Raw genomic sequence first — 21,352 nt, 5'->3', positions numbered from 1 at the left:
TATTCAGCACACAGCCTGCACCGACTTGCTGGGTTAGCTCTGGGGATGAAGCATAGAAGTCAGCTCAGCAAGTTACACAACATCCTGTAATCAATGATGAGGAGGGGGCTGAAGGGATGGGGTCTGGTGAACCTACATCCAATGGGTTGCCCAATGCTGTGGTGGGGGGGGGTGGGGTGCGGCGCAGGCACAGAACACAGAGGCAGCAATGGCTTCCTCTCATCGCACGGACGTGACCCAATAAATACACGAGCAGCATCCATGTCTAAAATGGAGTTCCATCAACTTCCATCACATGCTCAACCAAAGTAATACATTTCCAGGCAGGAAGCTTTTAACTGAAACCATACCCCTCAGCACAGATCACAATGATACTCTGTTGTACCACTGCACTGCAGAAGTGAACTGGAGCCAACCGAGATAATGCCCACAGAGATCAGAGAAAAGAGAAAGTCACTGGTCTACTGCCCAAATATTCCCCCCCCACCCCCACATGAGAAGCCCCACTCTGCTGTGGCATAAAGTCGCTCCTGGGGTATCTACTTACATCGAGTCTCAAGGAAACTACAGGTTGGGCATCTTATCAATTTCATGTGTGCAAACAAATGCTTTCACTTGCACGGTTTCTATAGAGAAACAATCAGGTGGCAGAACAGTGGAGCCTGAATACAGTCCACGTAAATAAATAACAGGAATAAACTCCACCTTTGTCAGGTCCTCTTTTCTCAAGTGCTCCCTTGGGATTGAGGATGTCAACTCTACACCACGAATCAGAGGGGATTACAAATTTTATCTGTAAGAGATCCAAGAATCACACCGAATAAAATTACCCCTCGGGGAAATCTAAGTACACTTTGGATTAATATACAAGCCGTCCCTGGGGCCTTGGTGAAACACAGAACAAAAGACCATAAGATATAGGAGCAGAGGTTGAGGCTTTGTAAAGCACCAGTGAGACCTCGCTTGGAATATTGTGAGCAGTTTTAGGCTCCTCACTTAAGAAAGGATGTGCTGGCATTGGAGAAGGTTCAAATAGGCTCACAAGGACTTTTAAAAAAAAATTTAGACATACAGAACAGTAACAGGCCATTTCAGCCCATGAGTCTATGCTGTCCAATTAACTTACACCCCCAGTACATTTTGAAGGGTGGGAGGAAACCAGAACTCCCAGAGAAAACCCACAGACACTGGAGAATGTACAAACTCTTTACACAGCATGTAATCCAAACCCTGGTCCCCAATCACTGGCTCTGTAATAGTGTTGCGTTAACCACTACACCAACTATGCCACCCAATTAACTTACAACCCCCGGTGCATTTTGAAGGGTGGGAGTAAACTGGAGACCCCAGAGAAGACCCACAGAGACACGGGGAGAACGTACAAACTCCTTACAGATGCGTGGGATCCAAACCCCGGTCACTGTAACGGTGTTGTGCTAACCACTACGTCAACCATGCCACTCCCAATTCCCAATCCTCATTTAGGAGGATTCCAGGAATGAAAGGGTTATCATATGAGGAGCGATTAACAGTTCTTTGCCAGTATTCATTGAAATTTAGGAAAATGAGTGCGATCTCATTGAATGATTTCAAATGGTATGGACAGAGTAGATGTAGAAAGGTGGTTTTCCACTGTGAGAGAGTCTAGGACAAGTGGGCACAACTTCAGGATTGAAGGGTGTCAGTTTACCATAGAAATGTAGAGGAAATCTGTGGGATTTGTTGCCTCAGGCCGTTGTGAAAGCCAAGTGATTGGATGTATTGAAGAGAGATTGATTGGTTCTTGATTAGCCAGGGCATCAAAGGCTATGGTGAGAAGGCTGGGCAGTGGGGCTATGGGAAAATGGACCAGCTCATGATTAAATGGTGCAGGCCAGACCCGATGGGTTGAATAGCCTTTTTCTGCTCCTATATCTTATGGTCCTCTAAGCAGGCCATTCAGCCCATCCAGTCCACTCCACCATTCCATCATGAGCTGATCCACTCTCCTACTCATTCCCACACCCCTGCCCTTTCCCTATAACCTTTGATACCCTGACTATTCAGATGGCTATCAATCTCTCCCTTAAATGCTCTCAACAACTTGGCCTCCACAGCTGCCAGTGGCAGCAAATTCCAGAGGTTCTCCTTTCTCTCCTAAAGGAATTCCTCCATTTTGGTTTTAAATGGTCACCCTTCAATCCTGAAGTTGTGTCCTCTTGTTCTCGACTCCCCTAACCATGGAAACAACATTGCCACATATATGGTGCCCAGGCCTTTCAACATTAGAGATACTTCTGTAAGGTCCCCCTCCCATTCTTCTGAATGCCAAGGAATTCAGTCCAAGAGCCCTCAATGTTCCTCATATGCTTCATTCCAGGAATCATTCTTGTGAATCTTCTCCAAAGCCACCACATCCTTTCTGAATAAGGAATTTAAAACAGTGCCCCTGTACTCCAAGTTACAAATTCTCAAAGGTCAAGGCACTTGGACTGGTCGGTAGGGTATGCAAGACAAATTACTGATGTTGAATCCAAACATACTCTCATCGAATCAGATTTTAAAAATTATCAATGGGAATGGAAGTAACTTATGACATATAATAGACCCCATCTCAAGAATAGTGTCCCATGAATTGAAATTTTATTTTGATTCTCATCAACAAGATTGAGTAGTTGCTGGCAGGAACTTATTGCATTCAATTCTGCTTGCACAATGAGGTGATGATCATGGGGCACCTTGTACTAATGAAGTCTTGGTGACAGAAATACTCCCACAGACCTTCAGCATTTTGACTCGAGGATAAAGAAATAAAACAGGATCATGTGCAACTAGGAATACGATTGAAGGATGTTGTCGCTCTGTGCCCTTTACGAATTTTCCAAAGTATTGTCAAAGAACGTTAGATGGTCTGGCAGCCACACTGGGGAATGCAGTGAGTGTTTAAGGCTGAAATATCAAATTAGACTGGGATGGGTTGAGCTCCTTAAATTTTGTTGAACACCAGCCTTCCAGGCTACAGAGGAATATCCTTCTCACTCTCAAGCTGAGCCTTTTGGGTAGTGGAAAAAAAGCACTGAGATGTCAGAGGGCGTCATTTTCTGTCAAGCTGAGCCTTTTGGGTAGTGGAAAAAAGCAGAGATGTCAGAGGGCGTCATTTTCTGCCAGTTAACCAGCCTCTGATCTCTTCTTGGTGCCAGATTTACTGGCTAATCCAGTAAAGTTTCTGGTTAACCTCAACTTGAAATCTTCCCATCAACTTGGCCTCCACAGCCATCTATGAAAACAAATTCTATAGATTCACCAGCCCTGACTGAATAAACCGATCACCTTTGTTCTGAAGGGACATCCTTTTAATCTGAGGCTGCACTCTCTGGTCCAAGACTTTTCTTTTTTTTTAATTTTTTATTTTTCACACCATAAATCACAATAGCCATGATATACACTTTTTCTTTTCCACACATTTACAGTGACTTTTTCTCCCCCCCCCCCCCCCCCCCTCACCCCCCTCATCCATTTTAGGTATACAATCTAGGTTGCATTAATTCAGTCAGACAATGTTGTCATTCAACAAAAATACACCAGAAATTCTACTGAGTCCATTCTTTTCTTTTCTTCTCCTTCCATCAACTTAGGTAATGATTGTCCCCAGTAGGTTTTCGCTATTGTATTTAATGTAAGGCTCCCATACTTGTTCGAATATTTCAATATTATTTCTTAAACTATATGTTATTTTTTCTAATGGAATACATTTATTCATTTCTATATACCATTGTTGTATTTTCAAATTATCTTCCAATTTCCAGGTTGACATAATACATTTTTTTGCTACGGCTATCTTGACAAATCTTTTTTGTGCATCTTCCAAGTCAATTCCAAATTCTTTATTTTTTATGTTACTTAGGAGAAAGATCTCTGGATTCTTTGGTATATTGTTTTCTGTTATTTTATTTAATATCTGATTGAGATCATCCCAAAATTTTTCTACTCTCTCACATGTCCAGATTGCATGAATTGTTGTTCCCCTTTCTTTTTTACATCGAAAACATCTATCAGATACTGTTGGGTCCCATTTATTTAACTTTTGCGGTGTAATGTATAGTCTGTGTAACCAATTATATTGTATCATACGCAGCCTCGTATTTATTGTATTTCTCATCGTTCCAGAACATAATTTCTCCCATGTTTCCTTTTTTATCTTTATATTTAAATCTTGTTCCCATTTTTGTTTAGTTTTACCATTTGTTTCCTCATTCTCCTTTTCTTGCAGTTTGATATACATATTTGTTATAAATCTTTTGATTAACATTGTATCTGTAATCACATATTCAAGGTTACTTCCCTCTGGTAAACTCAAATTGCTTCCTAATTTATCTTTCAAGTAGGATCTCAGTTGGTAATATGCCAGCGCTGTATCTCCAGTTATATTGTACTTATCTCTCATTTGTTCAAAGGATAAGAATCTACTTCTTGAAAAACAATTTTCTATTCTTTTAATCCCTTTTTTTTCCCCATTTTCTAAAGGAAAGGTTGTCTATTGTAAAAGGGAGTAGCTTATTTTGCGTCAATATTAGTTTTGGTATTTGATAATTTATTTTATTTCTTTCTACATGAATCTTCTTCCATATATTGAGGAGATGGTGTAATACTGGAGAAGTTCTATGTTGTACCAATTTTTCGTCCCATTTATATAATATATGTTCAGGTATCTTTTCCCGTATTTTATCTAATTCTAGTCTCGTCCAGTCTGGTTTTTCCCTTGTTTGATAAAAATCTGATAGGTACCTTAATTGTGCGGCTCTATAATAATTTTTGAAGTTTGGCAATTGTAAGCCTCCTTGTTTATACCATTCTGTTAATTTATCTAGTGCTATCCTCGGTTTCCCCCCTCTCCATAAAAATCTCCTGATTATTTTCTTTAACTCTTTGAAGAATTTTTCTGTCAGTTGTATTGGCAATGCCTGAAATAAGTATAGTATCCTTGGAAAAATGTTCATTTTAATACAGTTTATCCTTCCTATCAGTGTTAGTGGTAGCTCTTTCCAATGCTCTAAATCGTCCTGTAATTTTTTCATTAGTGGATTGTAATTGAGTTTATATAATTGGCCTAGATTTTTGTTTATTTGCACACCTAGGTATCTTATTGCCTGCATTTGCCATCTGAATGGGGATTCCTCCTTAAATTTTGAGAAATCCGCGTTATTCATAGGCATTGCTTCACTTTTATTTACGTTTATCTTGTATTCCGACACTTCTCCATATTCCTTCAATTTCTTATATAATTCTTTTATTGATAGTTCTGGTTCTGTTAAGTACACTATCACATCATCCGCAAATAGACTGATTTTATATTCCCTGTCTTTTATTTTTATTCCTTTTATATTATTATCTATTCTTATCAATTCTGCTAGTGGTTCTATAGCTAGCGCAAACAATAATGGTGATAGTGGGCATCCCTGTCGCGTTGACCTGCTTAAGTTAAATTGCTTTGATACATGTCCATTTACTGTCACTTTCGCTAACGGTCCCTCATATAATGCTTTAATCCAATTAATATACTTCTCCGGTAAACTGAATTTTTGCAATACTTTGAACAAGTAATTCCATTCTACTCTGTCGAAGGCCTTCTCTGCGTCTAAAGCAACTGCTACTGCCGGTGCTTTATTTCCTTCTACTGCATGAATTAAGTTAATAAATTTACAAATATTGTCTGTTGTGCGTCTTTTTTTGATAAATCCAGTTTGGTCTAAATTTACCATTTTCGGTACCTGTTCTGCTAATCTGTTTGCTAATAGTTTAGCTATTATCTTATAATCTGTGTTTAGCAGAGATATTGGTCTATATGACGCTGGTGAGAGTGGATCTTTCCCTTGTTTTAGTATCACTGTAATTATTGCTGTTTTACATGAATCTGGTAAGTTTTGTGTCTCATCAATCTGGTTGATTACATCCAGGAGGGGCGGTATTATTAGATTTTTAAATGTTTTGTAGAATTCTATTGGGAGTTCATCCTCTCCTGGTGTCTTATTATTTGGTAAATTTTTTATTATCTCTTTTATTTCTACTGTTCCAAATGGTTCTGTTAATTTATTTTGTTCCTCTATTTGTAGTTTTGGTAGTTCAATTTTAGTCAAAAATTCATCTATTTTCCCTTCTTTCCCTTCGTTTTCAGTTCGGTATAATTGTTCATAGAATTCTCTGAAGTTTTCCTTAATTTCTTTTGGATTATATGTAATTTGTTTGTCTTTTTTCCTTGTTGCCAATACCATTTTCTTAGTTTGCTCTGTCTTAAGCTGCCATGCTAAGATTTTGTGTGTTTTTTCACCTAGTTCATAATATTTCTGTTTTGTCTTCATTATATTCTTCTCCACCTTATATGTTTGTAATGTTTCATATTTTATTTTTTTATCCGCCAATTCTCTTCTTTTGGTTGTATCTTCCTTTTTTGCTAATTTTTTTTCTATGTTTATTATTTCCCTTTCCAACTGCTCTGTTTCCTGATTATAGTCCTTCTTCATCTTGGTTGCATAACTTATTATTTGTCCTCTAATGAATGCTTTCATTGCGTCCCATAGTATAAACTTATCTTCCACTGATTCCGTATTTACTTCAAAGTACATTTTTAATTGTTTTTCAATAAATTCTCTAAAATCCTGTCTTTTAAGTAGCATGGGGTTTAATCTCCATCTATACATTCTTGGAGGGATGTCCTCTTGCTCTATTGCCAATAACAGGGGTGAGTGGTCCGATAATAGTCTAGCTTTATATTCCGTTTTCCTAACTCTCCCTTGAATGTGGGCTGATAACAGGAATAGGTCTATCCTTGAGTATGTTTTATGTCTAGTCGAGTAGTATGAGTATTCCTTTTCTTTTGGGTTTTGTTTCCTCCATATGTCCACAAGTTTCATTTCTTGCATTGATTTAATTATAAATTTGGTTACTTTGTTCTTCCTGTTAATTTTTTTCCCCTGTTTTATCCATATTTGGATCCAAATTCAGATTGAAATCCCCTCCTATTAGTATGTTCCCTTGCGTATTAGCTACCTTCAAAAAGATATCTTGCATAAACTTTTGATCTTCTTCGTTAGGTGAATATATATTAAGTAGATTCCAAGGCTCCGAATATATCTGACATTTTATCATAACATATCTCCCTGCTGGATCTATTATTTCCTCTTCTATTTTAAATGGCACATTTTTGCTAATTAATATAGCCACTCCTCTTGCTTTTGAATTATACGATGCTGCTGTTACATGTCCTACCCAATCTCTCTTTAATTTCTTGTGCTCCAATTCAGTTAAGTGTGTTTCTTGGACAAATGCTATATCTATTTTTTCCTTTTTCAGTAAATTTAGTAGTTTCTTCCTTTTAATTTGGTTATGTATTCCATTAATATTTAGAGTCATATAGTTCAGCGTAGCCATTTTATATTTTGTTTATCTTCTCTTTCCGTTTTTCCATCATTACCTTTCCTCCTTTTCCATTTCTGTTTTCTTATTTTCAACTCTTTACCAGACAACATTCCTACAACATCCAACATTTTCCTTATTCTCCTATTTCTATCTTCTTTATCCCCAATCTCCCCTTCCCCTCCAGAGTTGTCCTTTATCCCTTGTCGGACAACCACATCTCCCCTCTCCATTTGGATTTGCGAATCCACTCACAAGCGTCAACTGATTTTGCAGTGACCGCTCTTTTCCCCCACCCAGCCCCCCCCAGAAAAGATTTCACTTTTTATATGTCACAAAGGTTACTCTTTTAATTCCCTCCTTATTCTCTCTATTCCATTATCTTCCCTTATTAATTCTTGTCTATACTATCTATGTTTTCCTCTAATTACAGATACTTTCACGTATGCCCATTGTCTCTATTCACTCTTATACCTCTTTACCCGCATACATATCAATCGTGGTCATTTTTACCCTCATTACCCGTCTTCATCCCTCAGTCTATTTTTGTCTTTACCCACATACATATCAATCGTGATCATTTTTGCTCTCATTACCCGTCTTCATCCCTCAGTCTATTTTTGTAATTGTTCTGCAAATTTTCGTGCTTCTTCTGGATCCGAGAACAGTCTGTTTTGTTGTCCTGGAATAAATATTTTCAATACCGCAGGATGCTTCAGTGTAAATTTATATCCTTTCTTCCATAAAATCGCTTTTGCTGTATTGAACTCTTTTCTCTTCTTTAGGAGTTCAAAGCTTATATCTGGATAAATGAAGATTTTTTGCCCTTTATACTCCAGTGGTTTGTTGCCCTCTCTTACTTTTTCCATTGTCTTCTCCAGTACCTTTTCTCTTGTAGTATATCTTAGGAATTTTACTACAATAGATCTTGGTTTTTGTTGTGGTTGTGGTTTAGGGGCCAATGCTCTATGTGCCCTTTCTATTTCCATTTCTTGCTGTAGTTCTGGACATCCTAGGGCCTTAGGGATCCATTCTTTTATAAACTCCCTCATATTCTTGCCTTCTTCATCTTCCTTAAGGCCCACTATCTTTATGTTATTTCTTCTGTTATAATTTTCCATTATATCTATTTTTTGGGCTAGTAATTCTTGTGTCTCTTTAGTTTTTTTATTAGATTCCTCCAATTTCTTTTTTAAGTCTTCTACCTCCATTTCTGCTGCTATTGCCCGTTCTTCCATCTTGTCCATTTTTTTTCCCCATTTCTGTTAAGGTCATATCCATTTTATTTATTTTCTTTTCTGTGTTGTTTATTCTTCTTCTTAAATCATTGAATTCCTGTGTTTGCCATTCTTTAAATGACTCCATGTATCCTCTAACAAGAGCAAGTATATCCTTTACCTTGCCTTTCCCTTTATCTATTTCACTGTATTCTTCCTCTTCTTCTTCCTCTGGGTTGGCCATCTGTTGTTTCTTTGATGCCCTTTCCTCCTCTTCTTTCTTGTTTCCATTGTCTTCTGTGGTCTCTTCTTGCTGCAGGTGTTCTGCAGCTGTCGTTGCCGGCTGTGGAGATCGACTCCCCAGCTGGTCCCCCCTCCCGTCGGTGTGTTTTTTTTCATGCGCATGCACGGTTGCGCACTTTTACTCGGCTCTGTGAGCCATTGTTGTAGTTCTTTTTCTACCGACCTGAGGTAGTGGGGTCCTCTCTCCACAGCGGGCCTCTTCGGACAGGTAAGGCCTTCACCTTTTTCCTCCGTTGTCTTCTCTTCCTCTCTTCTTTCCGTTGATTTTGATTTTTCTCCTTTTGTCTCCATCTTCTTTCCACCTTTATACTCACTTTTCTTTAACTTGTATTTCTGTGCCTTTGTATTTTCTCTTGTTTTTCCCGACTTTTCTGAAGAGGGCTGGAGTTCACCGTCCGGCCACTACTCCATCACGTGACTCCTCCCGGTCCAAGACTTTTCCATGTCCATCCTATCCAGCTCTTTCAGTATTCTTCAATAGAACCCCCACCAAAAACACATCCTTCTAAACTCCAGAGAGTGCAAGGCCCAATGCCGTCAAATGTTCCTCATACATCAACCCCTCATCTCCAGGAACATGCTCCTTTGGACCCTCTCCAAAACCAGCACATCCTTCATTAGTTATGGAGCCCAGAACCGTTCACAATATGATTTTGTTATTTGGCCAACACCTTATAGAGCCTCAGCATTACATCTTTACTTTATAATCTACTCCTCTCAAAATGAAAGTTAACATTACATTTGCCTTCCCTTTTTAATTTAAAAAAAGGCCGAGTTGCCACTTTGTCCAGCATCCCTCACAGAAGCCCACAGCACCTGGTTTTACTAGAGTGTCTCCCCTCCAAGGGTTGACAAGGCCTGTGCCTGCTTGACTTCCAAGATCAAACAATCTCAAACGTATTCATGCTATGAGGACTTATGGCTCATTTGCCTTCCTTACTACTGACTCAACCTGCAAGTTAATCTTTCAGGAATCCTGCCAAGTCCTTTTTGAACCTCTGCATTCTGAATGATCCCCTCATTTAGAAAACAGATTAGCATGTAATAATTTTTAGGGTAAAATTTAGCAGGTCGAATACTACAGGGAGACCCTGACTTATGATGAAGTTCTGTTCTGGGACTTGAATCATATGGTTAAAATTATTGCAAGTCAGGGTCAACCTGTACCTGTAGCATTCCGGCTTGTCGCTGCCGGCCCAGGAAGTTGATATCCACGCTCTTCCTGGCAACTCGGGGCAGCGGCGAAACCTGGCAACTCGGGGCAGCGGCGAAACCTGGCAACTCGGGGCAGCGGCGAAACCTGGCAACTCGGGGCAGCGGCGAAACCTGGCAACTCGGGGCAGCGGCGAAACCTGGCAACTCGGGGCAGCGGCGAAACCTGGCAACTCGGGGCAGCGGCGAAACCTGGCAACTCGGGGCAGCGGCGAAACCTGGCAACTCGGGGCAGCGGCGAAACCTGGCAACTCGGGGCAGCGGCGAAACCTGGCAACTCGGGGCAGCGGCGAAACCTGGCAACTCGGGGCAGCGGCGAAACCTGGCAACTCGGGGCAGCGGCGAAACCTGGCAACTCGGGGCAGCGGCGAAACCTGGCAACTCGGGGCAGCGGCGAAACCTGGCAACTCGGGGCAACGGCGAAACCTGGCAACTCGGGGCAACGGCGAAACCTGGCAACTCGGGGCAACGGCGAAACCTGGCAACTCGGGGCAACGGCGAAACCTGGCAACTCGGGGCAACGGCGAAACCTGGCAACTCGGGGCAACGGCGAAACCTGGCAACTCGGGGCAACGGCGAAACCTGGCAACTCGGGGCAACGGCGAAACCTGGCAACTCGGGGCAACGGCGAAACCTGGCAACTCGGGGCAACGGCGAAACCTGGCAACTCGGGGCAACGGCGAAACCTGGCAACTCGGGGCAACGGCGAAACCTGGCAACTCGGGGCAACGGCGAAACCTGGCAACTCGGGGCAACGGCGAAACCTGGCAACTCGGGGCAACGGCGAAACCTGGCAACTCGGGGCAACGGCGAAACCTGGCAACTCGGGGCAACGGCGAAACCTGGCAACTCGGGGCAACGGCGAAACCTGGCAACTCGGGGCAACGGCGAAACCTGGCAACTCGGGGCAACGGCGAAACCTGGCAACTCGGGGCAACGGCGAAACCTGGCAACTCGGGGCAACGGCGAAACCTGGCAACTCGGGGCAACGGCGAAACCTGGCAACTCGGGGCAACGGCGAAACCTGGCAACTCGGGGCAACGGCGAAACCTGGCAACTCGGGGCAACGGCGAAACCTGGCAACTCGGGGCAACGGCGAAACCTGGCAACTCGGGGCAACGGCGAAACCTGGCAACTCGGGGCAACGGCGAAACCTGGCAACTCGGGGCAACGGCGAAACCTGGCAACTCGGGGCAACGGCGAAACCTGGCAACTCGGGGCAACGGCGAAACCTGGCAACTCGGGGCAACGGCGAAACCTGGCAACTCGGGGCAACGGCGAAACCTGGCAACTCGGGGCAACGGCGAAACCTGGCAACTCGGGGCAACGGCGAAACCTGGCAACTCGGGGCAACGGCGAAACCTGGCAACTCGGGGCAACGGCGAAACCTGGCAACTCGGGGCAACGGCGAAACCTGGCAACTCGGGGCAACGGCGAAACCTGGCAACTCGGGGCAACGGCGAAACCTGGCAACTCGGGGCAACGGCGAAACCTGGCAACTCGGGGCAACGGCGAAACCTGGCAACTCGGGGCAACGGCGAAACCTGGCAACTCGGGGCAACGGCGAAACCTGGCAACTCGGGGCAACGGCGAAACCTGGCAACTCGGGGCAACGGCGAAACCTGGCAACTCGGGGCAACGGCGAAACCTGGCAACTCGGGGCAACGGCGAAACCTGGCAACTCGGGGCAACGGCGAAACCTGGCAACTCGGGGCAACGGCGAAACCTGGCAACTCGGGGCAACGGCGAAACCTGGCAACTCGGGGCAACGGCGAAACCTGGCAACTCGGGGCAACGGCGAAACCTGGCAACTCGGGGCAACGGCGAAACCTGGCAACTCGGGGCAACGGCGAAACCTGGCAACTCGGGGCAACGGCGAAACCTGGCAACTCGGGGCAACGGCGAAACCTGGCAACTCGGGGCAACGGCGAAACCTGGCAACTCGGGGCAACGGCGAAACCTGGCAACTCGGGGCAACGGCGAAACCTGGCAACTCGGGGCAACGGCGAAACCTGGCAACTCGGGGCAACGGCGAAACCTGGCAACTCGGGGCAACGGCGAAACCTGGCAACTCGGGGCAACGGCGAAACCTGGCAACTCGGGGCAACGGCGAAACCTGGCAACTCGGGGCAACGGCGAAACCTGGCAACTCGGGGCAACGGCGAAACCTGGCAACTCGGGGCAACGGCGAAACCTGGCAACTCGGGGCAACGGCGAAACCTGGCAACTCGGGGCAACGGCGAAACCTGGCAACTCGGGGCAACGGCGAAACCTGGCAACTCGGGGCAACGGCGAAACCTGGCAACTCGGGGCAACGGCGAAACCTGGCAACTCGGGGCAACGGCGAAACCTGGCAACTCGGGGCAACGGCGAAACCTGGCAACTCGGGGCAACGGCGAAACCTGGCAACTCGGGGCAACGGCGAAACCTGGCAACTCGGGGCAACGGCGAAACCTGGCAACTCGGGGCAACGGCGAAACCTGGCAACTCGGGGCAACGGCGAAACCTGGCAACTCGGGGCAACGGCGAAACCTGGCAACTCGGGGCAACGGCGAAACCTGGCAACTCGGGGCAACGGCGAAACCTGGCAACTCGGGGCAACGGCGAAACCTGGCAACTCGGGGCAACGGCGAAACCTGGCAACTCGGGGCAACGGCGAAACCTGGCAACTCGGGGCAACGGCGAAACCTGGCAACTCGGGGCAACGGCGAAACCTGGCAACTCGGGGCAACGGCGAAACCTGGCAACTCGGGGCAACGGCGAAACCTGGCAACTCGGGGCAACGGCGAAACCTGGCAACTCGGGGCAACGGCGAAACCTGGCAACTCGGGGCAACGGCGAAACCTGGCAACTCGGGGCAACGGCGAAACCTGGCAACTCGGGGCAACGGCGAAACCTGGCAACTCGGGGCAACGGCGAAACCTGGCAACTCGGGGCAACGGCGAAACCTGGCAACTCGGGGCAACGGCGAAACCTGGCAACTCGGGGCAACGGCGAAACCTGGCAACTCGGGGCAACGGCGAAACCTGGCAACTCGGGGCAACGGCGAAACCTGGCAACTCGGGGCAACGGCGAAACCTGGCAACTCGGGGCAACGGCGAAACCTGGCAACTCGGGGCAACGGCGAAACCTGGCAACTCGGGGCAACGGCGAAACCTGGCAACTCGGGGCAACGGCGAAACCTGGCAACTCGGGGCAACGGCGAAACCTGGCAACTCGGGGCAACGGCGAAACCTGGCAACTCGGGGCAACGGCGAAACCTGGCAACTCGGGGCAACGGCGAAACCTGGCAACTCGGGGCAACGGCGAAACCTGGCAACTCGGGGCAACGGCGAAACCTGGCAACTCGGGGCAACGGCGAAACCTGGCAACTCGGGGCAACGGCGAAACCTGGCAACTCGGGGCAACGGCGAAACCTGGCAACTCGGGGCAACGGCGAAACCTGGCAACTCGGGGCAACGGCGAAACCTGGCAACTCGGGGCAACGGCGAAACCTGGCAACTCGGGGCAACGGCGAAACCTGGCAACTCGGGGCAACGGCGAAACCTGGCAACTCGGGGCAACGGCGAAACCTGGCAACTCGGGGCAACGGCGAAACCTGGCAACTCGGGGCAACGGCGAAACCTGGCAACTCGGGGCAACGGCGAAACCTGGCAACTCGGGGCAACGGCGAAACCTGGCAACTCGGGGCAACGGCGAAACCTGGCAACTCGGGGCAACGGCGAAACCTGGCAACTCGGGGCAACGGCGAAACCTGGCAACTCGGGGCAACGGCGAAACCTGGCAACTCGGGGCAACGGCGAAACCTGGCAACTCGGGGCAACGGCGAAACCTGGCAACTCGGGGCAACGGCGAAACCTGGCAACTCGGGGCAACGGCGAAACCTGGCAACTCGGGGCAACGGCGAAACCTGGCAACTCGGGGCAACGGCGAAACCTGGCAACTCGGGGCAACGGCGAAACCTGGCAACTCGGGGCAACGGCGAAACCTGGCAACTCGGGGCAACGGCGAAACCTGGCAACTCGGGGCAACGGCGAAACCTGGCAACTCGGGGCAACGGCGAAACCTGGCAACTCGGGGCAACGGCGAAACCTGGCAACTCGGGGCAACGGCGAAACCTGGCAACTCGGGGCAACGGCGAAACCTGGCAACTCGGGGCAACGGCGAAACCTGGCAACTCGGGGCAACGGCGAAACCTGGCAACTCGGGGCAACGGCGAAACCTGGCAACTCGGGGCAACGGCGAAACCTGGCAACTCGGGGCAACGGCGAAACCTGGCAACTCGGGGCAACGGCGAAACCTGGCAACTCGGGGCAACGGCGAAACCTGGCAACTCGGGGCAACGGCGAAACCTGGCAACTCGGGGCAACGGCGAAACCTGGCAACTCGGGGCAACGGCGAAACCTGGCAACTCGGGGCAACGGCGAAACCTGGCAACTCGGGGCAACGGCGAAACCTGGCAACTCGGGGCAACGGCGAAACCTGGCAACTCGGGGCAACGGCGAAACCTGGCAACTCGGGGCAACGGCGAAACCTGGCAACTCGGGGCAACGGCGAAACCTGGCAACTCGGGGCAACGGCGTCACCTGGCAACTCGGGGCAATGGCGTCACCTGGCAACCTAAGTTGTGAAATGGAACACATGCAGATTGCCAGCGCACGCAGCCCCCCGCCCCCCCGCGCGCGCGCCCCCCGCTGACAGCATTTCACCTTCTCGTACACGTTGCTCTCTGATCCATTCCACTGATAAGTTTGTGTGCTTTAGAGTAGAGGCTCTGGCAGAAAACCGTGCACGATGAGCAAATTTGCCGAGTAATTTGTGTTCAACAGCACCTTCCGCTTATGCCAATGAAGTTTCTCACAGTCGGTATCTAACTAGACTTGCAAGGCCCCATGCAAATTCTGACTGGTCAAACTTCGACATTTAAAGAACAAATTTAAATCTACATCCCTCACTGTGGTAGATACCACATATTCCACTCCCATCCCAGGTCCCAGTCTTTAGCCAAGAGATTGTTTAATAAAGTTTGAGACACTGTGCCTCAAGGAGAGGGAAAAAAAAATTCACCAATTTGCTTTTTCTTTTTAAATTATTCAATACGTTGAGTTTAATTGCAGATTTCATTTGTTTGCAACTGGTTATAGCTCTTTCACTACCCGCTCAGAAGGATCCAGCCTGTTTGCAGCAGGCACCATGAACCTGTAATCGAGTAAATAATTCTAAAATATATATTCTAAATTATATCGCTATGCATGTATGTGAGGACTATGTGCTGTGTATTTTGTGTGTATGTGTGCGCTACGCAGTCATGAGAAATGCTCTTTCATTGGTTGTCTATGCATGTCCAGACGATAATAAACTTGAACCAAAGTGCAGAAGCGCAAGTATCAACTCTCCAGAGGGAACCAATCACAGGTTCCTTTAGGACCGGTTACTGAAATTGTTAACACTGGGGATTTTCTCCCGTAGTCTTCTGAAAATTGTAAAAAAAAAAACATTCTTTTCCCAAATCTTAAGAGGATAATCAACTGCAGAAATTCTGTGTTTATGGGCTCTTTGAAACACAAGGAATTTGAAAACAATGTGACAAAACAAAAAGGGTAGGTGCGGAAATATTTTTGCTGTTTCCTGGTCCAGAGATACTGCCCAAAGTGCTGAACATTTCCAGAATGCAGTCCTTCTGATACTTAAAGGACAGAGGTTTCGGAAAGGGTACCTACAGACTCTTTTATCAAGTGACAGCTTCATCAGAGGAGCACTTAGCAGGAAATCAATAGATCTTCAGGGTTGTCAAGCGATGGACAATCAAGAAACAGATAGGCTGTTTAAGAACAACAAAAAAATCAATCTAGTAAAAGTCCAACTCTCACCTTTCCACAGAAATATGTGGCCACATGAACCGTTGTCAAGGATGTAACATTCTTTGGTTGAAAGTAAAGCCATTTTAAATGGGTTCTCCGCAGCCACTTCTGTTAACTGCAACTCCCCGCTGGCATCGGAGATCTAAAAATAATCAGGACAACCAGGTTTGCCACCATACTTTAAGATCGATAAGATTACATCATTAGGACCCAGCGATTAATTCCTCACAGGTGGAGAAAATTGTTACCATGTAGAGCTTGGCTTTTGTCTTGCTGCACTCATGAACAATCTCATCATTAGTTGCTGGTGGAATAGTTGGTTTGGGACCCAGTAACTGTTATTTAAAGGAAAAGGAAATGATAAATCAAAAGGAATCCCTCCTGCACAGCAGTAACATGACCAAAAAAAAGAAACTTGTGTTATTCACGTGCTCACCTCAATCAGCTCCTGGGGCTCACTTCCTTCCTCCACCACGTGTAGTTTTGAATGCCCCGCTCTCTCATTATTCTGGATATTTCTAGCAAGCTGACAGCATTTCACCTTCTCGTACACGTTGCTCTCTGATCCATTCCACTGATAAATGGCCTGCAATTGCAAATTTCACCATGACCAAGGGGTTCACTATAGCCAGGCTTAAACTTTCCACAGAGTTAAGTACATTGGTTGACAGTTTCTTGCTTCCTGCAGCTACACAGGTATTTAAAAGTAGAAACTAAATTCTTTGGCTTGGCTTCGCGGACGAAGATTTATGGAGGGGGTAAAAAGTCCACGTCAGCTGCAAGAAACTAAATTACGACATGGTAAAAGGTCCTTCCAGCCCATGAGCCTATGCCATCTAAATACCCCAATTAACCTACAGCCCCTGGTAAGTTTTGAAAGTTGGGAGGAAACCGGAAGCAACAAGAGAAAACCCACAGACACAGGGAAAGCGTACAAACTCCTTACAACAAGGCTGAGGTTGCAGAATTCATCCAAACCATTGAGGTGCCTGCAAAGGGTTCCAGGACTTTAGGTTTTGGTGTCAACAGGGACAGGGGATTTAATGAGAGAGTCTTCCTTCCCAAGGTCCAGTGACCACTGCTTGAAATTCCACAGGCTGGAATGGTATGGTGGACAGTGAGGAAGATTACCATAGCTTAAAAAGAGATATAGGAAAGCGAGAGGAGTGGGCTGAGAAATGGCTGATGGAATTTAATATGGTTAAGTGTGAAGTGTTGCATTTTGGAAAGGCAAATCTAAAGAGGTCATATACATTGAATGGTGGACAATTGAGGAGTGCAGAGCAACAAAGGGATTGAGGAGTGATGGTAAATAGTACCCTCAAGGCTGATACTCAGGTCGATGGTGTGGTGAAGAAGGCATTTGGAATGTTGGCCTTCATAAATCGGAGTATTGAATTCAAGAGTTGGGAGGTTATGATGAAATTGAACAAAGCACTGGTGAGGCCAAGTTTGTGTGCAGTTTTGGTCACCAAATTATAGGAAGGATATAAACAAAATTGAAAGAGTGCAGAGAAGGTTCACGCGAATGTTGACAGGATGTCAGGGTTTGAGTTACAGAGAAAGGTTGAGCAGCCTGGGGCTTTTTTCTCTGGAGTGTAGAAGATTGAGGGGGGATTTGATGGAGGTGTTCAAGATTTTAAAAGGGACAGAGAGAGTCAACGTGGATAGGCTTTTTCAATTAAGAGTCGGGGATATTCAAACCAGAGGCCATGGTTTGAGTTTGCAGGGGGAAAATTATAAGGGGAACACAAGGGGAAATTTCTTCACGCAAAAGGTGGTTGGGATGTGGAATAAGCTTCCGGCAGAGGTGGTTGAAGCAAGGACGTTATTTACATTTAAGGAAGGACTGGATAATTACATGGAGGGGAAAGGATTGGAGGGGTATGGACCAGGTGCTGGTCAGTGGGACTAGGAGGGTGGGGATTTGTTCTGGCATGGACTATTAGGGCCAAACTGGACTGTTCTTTGCTGTATATGGATATATCAAACTGGACAGCTTGCCATAGCTGAACATCTGTCTTCTAGTTCCTTGCCCAGGCCAAAGATGGGTGTCCATCATCAATTACAGGAGGAGAGGAAGGATCCAAGGCCACCAGAAGGCGTCACTGCTCGGCAAGATAGGTGACCCTGGAATACCCTCATCACCATAGCCAGGGAGGAAGGCACACCATTCAGAGCTAACTGAGTGAAGTGCAAGTGCTAAAAGAACCAAGGGACCAAGCACAACGGAACTTGCGCCCAGCCTTCCACCACTTGAACCAGTCATACTCACAGCTCCAGCTTCGATAATGAAGCAGTCTCCCTTGTTGAAGCTGGCCCACGCAAAAGGTACTTCTTTGCCACGTGCATTCCTTTTGCCTTTGACGTGCAGCACCCTCTTTACTTTGATCTCGTTGGTGACAACATGATTAAACCCAGATGCTGCTCCTCCTTCCTGCAAAAAAAGGCAAAAAAATACTGCTTAAATAAAATAGGACAAAAATAGCTCATTAAAACTTAAGAGGATATTGCCCTATAGATGGATGCTTCAGGGATTTCACTCACACTGAATGTCAATCGTTTAAAGGGCACCAAAGTGTAATAGTACAGATCTATCACCAATGTATATAGTTACAGTATCTAGACTGGGCTTACAGCGATTGGCTGAGAGCTTAGCCACGCCTACTGTCTGGGCCTTAAAGGGTTGTGTCCCTAGCCAGGTCGGATCATTCCGGGCTGGTCGGCCACCTGTGAAGAGCTCCTGTCTTTTGCTAATAAAAGCCTTGGTTTGGATGAACAAGTCTTTGATTCTTTCAATGAGCTCTACACAAAGTGATTCACCAAAACTCTTCTTCTGTACAATCCAAGCTTAGTATCATCTAACTGTACATATGCAACCAGATGAAAAATAAAACACGTAAACAATGTAACCTTGGGCCTGAAACACTTTCTAATCCAGGTTTATAATTTTATGGGTCTTGAATTAAAGTACAGTATTCTCTATACTCAAATCCAACAAATCAAATCTGCTAAGCCAACGTGCGTCCAACACAGATATAAAGACATCACACTAATTAAGGCTGTTTGATTTCTTATTCATCCAAACCCCTTGACAACCCTCATCCACATGGGAGCATTTGAAAATCTACAATATACAGATTATAGAACAATTTTATTTTAAGTACCAATTATGGGCTCCAACACGTCACAAATAACATCAATGTGAATTGGGAAACCAGACTCTTGACAGCTCCTACAAAAATTAGCACCACAGATTCAGGAAAATACTGCACTAGGAACACTAATTTATCATTTCCCCCTCCCCCTTATTCAGGCGTCTGCCCCGATTTGCAACACATCTGAAGAAGGACTCAGGCCCCGAAACACCGACTGCCTTTTTATTTCCCTGGATGGCGTGAGGACCTGCTGAGTTCCTGCAGCACTTTAGTGTACTACACTAAAATATTTCATGCTGTTAAGATAGAAGAGGTTTCTGCACCCACACAAGGCAATGAGTCCCCCTTTCTCTGACTAGTTTAAAGTCTGGCCAGCATGCAATACTTTTCACAGACAAAGAATTAAAACTGGGAGGTGGAGGGGGAAAAGGAAAAAAAGATTTATTTTTCACCGCCATTTGAAAAAAATCCACTTCTTATGCAACTAAGTGAAAAGCTCATTGAACTAGTCATCCCTCAGAGATTCCATTTCAGAATTCAAAGAGCCCAAATTGCATTAAATTATTGACTGAGCAAGAGCGATCCAGGAAATGAAAATCAATATTTCATCTGCTCCGTCTGTTGTTCACATAGATGAAGTGTAAAGACAGGACAACTGAATCACAAATGGTAACCCAGAGATGTTAAGCCTATGAAAGATATTTGAACTCTCCAGGCCTCAAACTCACCACTATGTGCACAGACACACTCATCACATTTCTAAATAACTAGTCCACAGGCCTCAACTGATGACCCAGGACCAACTTTGAAGTGATCAGGCAGAGAGGTGGAAGTGTAAACTTGAAATGTTTAACAAACAGCAGGAAGTTTTGATCGAATGTGTCCAAAGATCCTTCTGATTGGATTCCACTTGCTTCTCGAGTTGGTTTGAGAGCAGGATTCCCATTTGGCTGGAGTTGGACATGAACCGTAATGAGGATGTGCCCTCTCTCAGGTTCAATGATGAAATCAGACCCGCTGATTCTCCTTGTCTTGAAGGAAGATAAAGTGCATGCAGGAAGTGGCTCCATTATGACAAAAACATCACCCCTTTAGCAAATTCCCAAGAGCTGATTCAGAGGAAACAAGCCTCAATTTCCATCCATGTGGGACAAGCCTCATGTCCTCAGGGCCTATCTTCATCACAGCTGATGCTCAGAGAGGAATAACAAATCTTGTCTATTTAGTGGCCACATTAAAACGTGTTCACTCTCTTGCTCAATTCTAATTGTCTGCATAACTGGGCTGTAGAGGGTAGTTAGGAGTTAACCACATCACAGTGGGCCTCCCACCATATAGACAAGAAAATAAAACAGGGAAGGCCATTCTGCCCTTCAAGTCTGCACCACCATTCAATAAGATCATGGCTTCTTGCTTTCTCCAAGATCCCTTGATCCATTTCACTAATTGGGTCGCAGCCAACTCCCTTTCGAATAGATTCAATAAACTGCCCTCAATAATGTCTGTGGCAGGGAGTTCCAGAATTTCATCACCCTCTGAGAGAAGATGTTATTCCTCATCTCATTCTGAAATGGCTTCCTTCCTTTATCTCGAGAGTGTGATGCTTGTTCTGGACTTCCCCAACATTGGGAACATCCTTCCTGCATTAACCGGTCTATCAAAATATTTTATGTCTCAATGAGGTCCCCTCTCATTCTTCTACATTGCAATGAATACAACCTTGGGTCTATCCAGTCCATGCATCAGTCTTGCTACCCCAGAAACCTCAGTGGCAAGAGTGTTCTTCCTCAGATTAGGAGATCAAAATTGTACAAAATACTCAAGATATGATCTCGCCAATGCACTAAACAACTGCAGTACTGTACTGTATTTTCTTTAAGTTCCGGCATGCCAGCCAATTTTCTATCCACATTAGTACAGAATCAGGTTTACCGTCATGAAAACGTGTCATCAAATTTGTAGAGTTGCATCAGCAGTACATACAAGGAACAAAATTACAATTCCATAAATACAAGGTATAAAAAAAGTGCAAAAAAAAAAGCAAAACTGAGGTAGTGTCCAAAAGTTCTTTGTCCATTCAGAAATCTGATAGTGGAGGGAAAGCAACATTGAATGCGTGTCTTCAGGCTCCTGTACCTTATCACAATCTCTCCACAACAGATGCAATATCACTGGCTCTTCACTCAGCTCTGGATCACCTCAAAAAATACCA

General features: G+C 45.7%; 1 protein-coding gene across 1 annotated transcript in view; it reads right to left on the bottom strand.

The window, feature by feature from the left end:
- Positions 1–21,352, bottom strand: part of LOC138764027 (scinderin-like) — a 52,888-nt gene that overhangs the window by 18,013 nt on the left and 13,523 nt on the right. The window contains exons 4-7 of the mRNA XM_069939272.1: positions 18,258–18,419; positions 16,419–16,568; positions 16,231–16,317; positions 15,992–16,124 (exon numbers count right to left, since the gene is read on the bottom strand). Of these exons, the coding sequence (XP_069795373.1) occupies positions 15,992–16,124; positions 16,231–16,317; positions 16,419–16,568; positions 18,258–18,419 (532 nt within the window). The remainder of the gene's footprint in view (positions 1–15,991; positions 16,125–16,230; positions 16,318–16,418; positions 16,569–18,257; positions 18,420–21,352) is intronic.

This window comes from Narcine bancroftii, chromosome 5, assembly GCF_036971445.1.
Source record: "Narcine bancroftii isolate sNarBan1 chromosome 5, sNarBan1.hap1, whole genome shotgun sequence".
NCBI classification, from domain to species: Eukaryota; Metazoa; Chordata; class Chondrichthyes; order Torpediniformes; family Narcinidae; genus Narcine; species Narcine bancroftii.
This window is presented reverse-complemented; position numbering and strand designations above follow the sequence as displayed.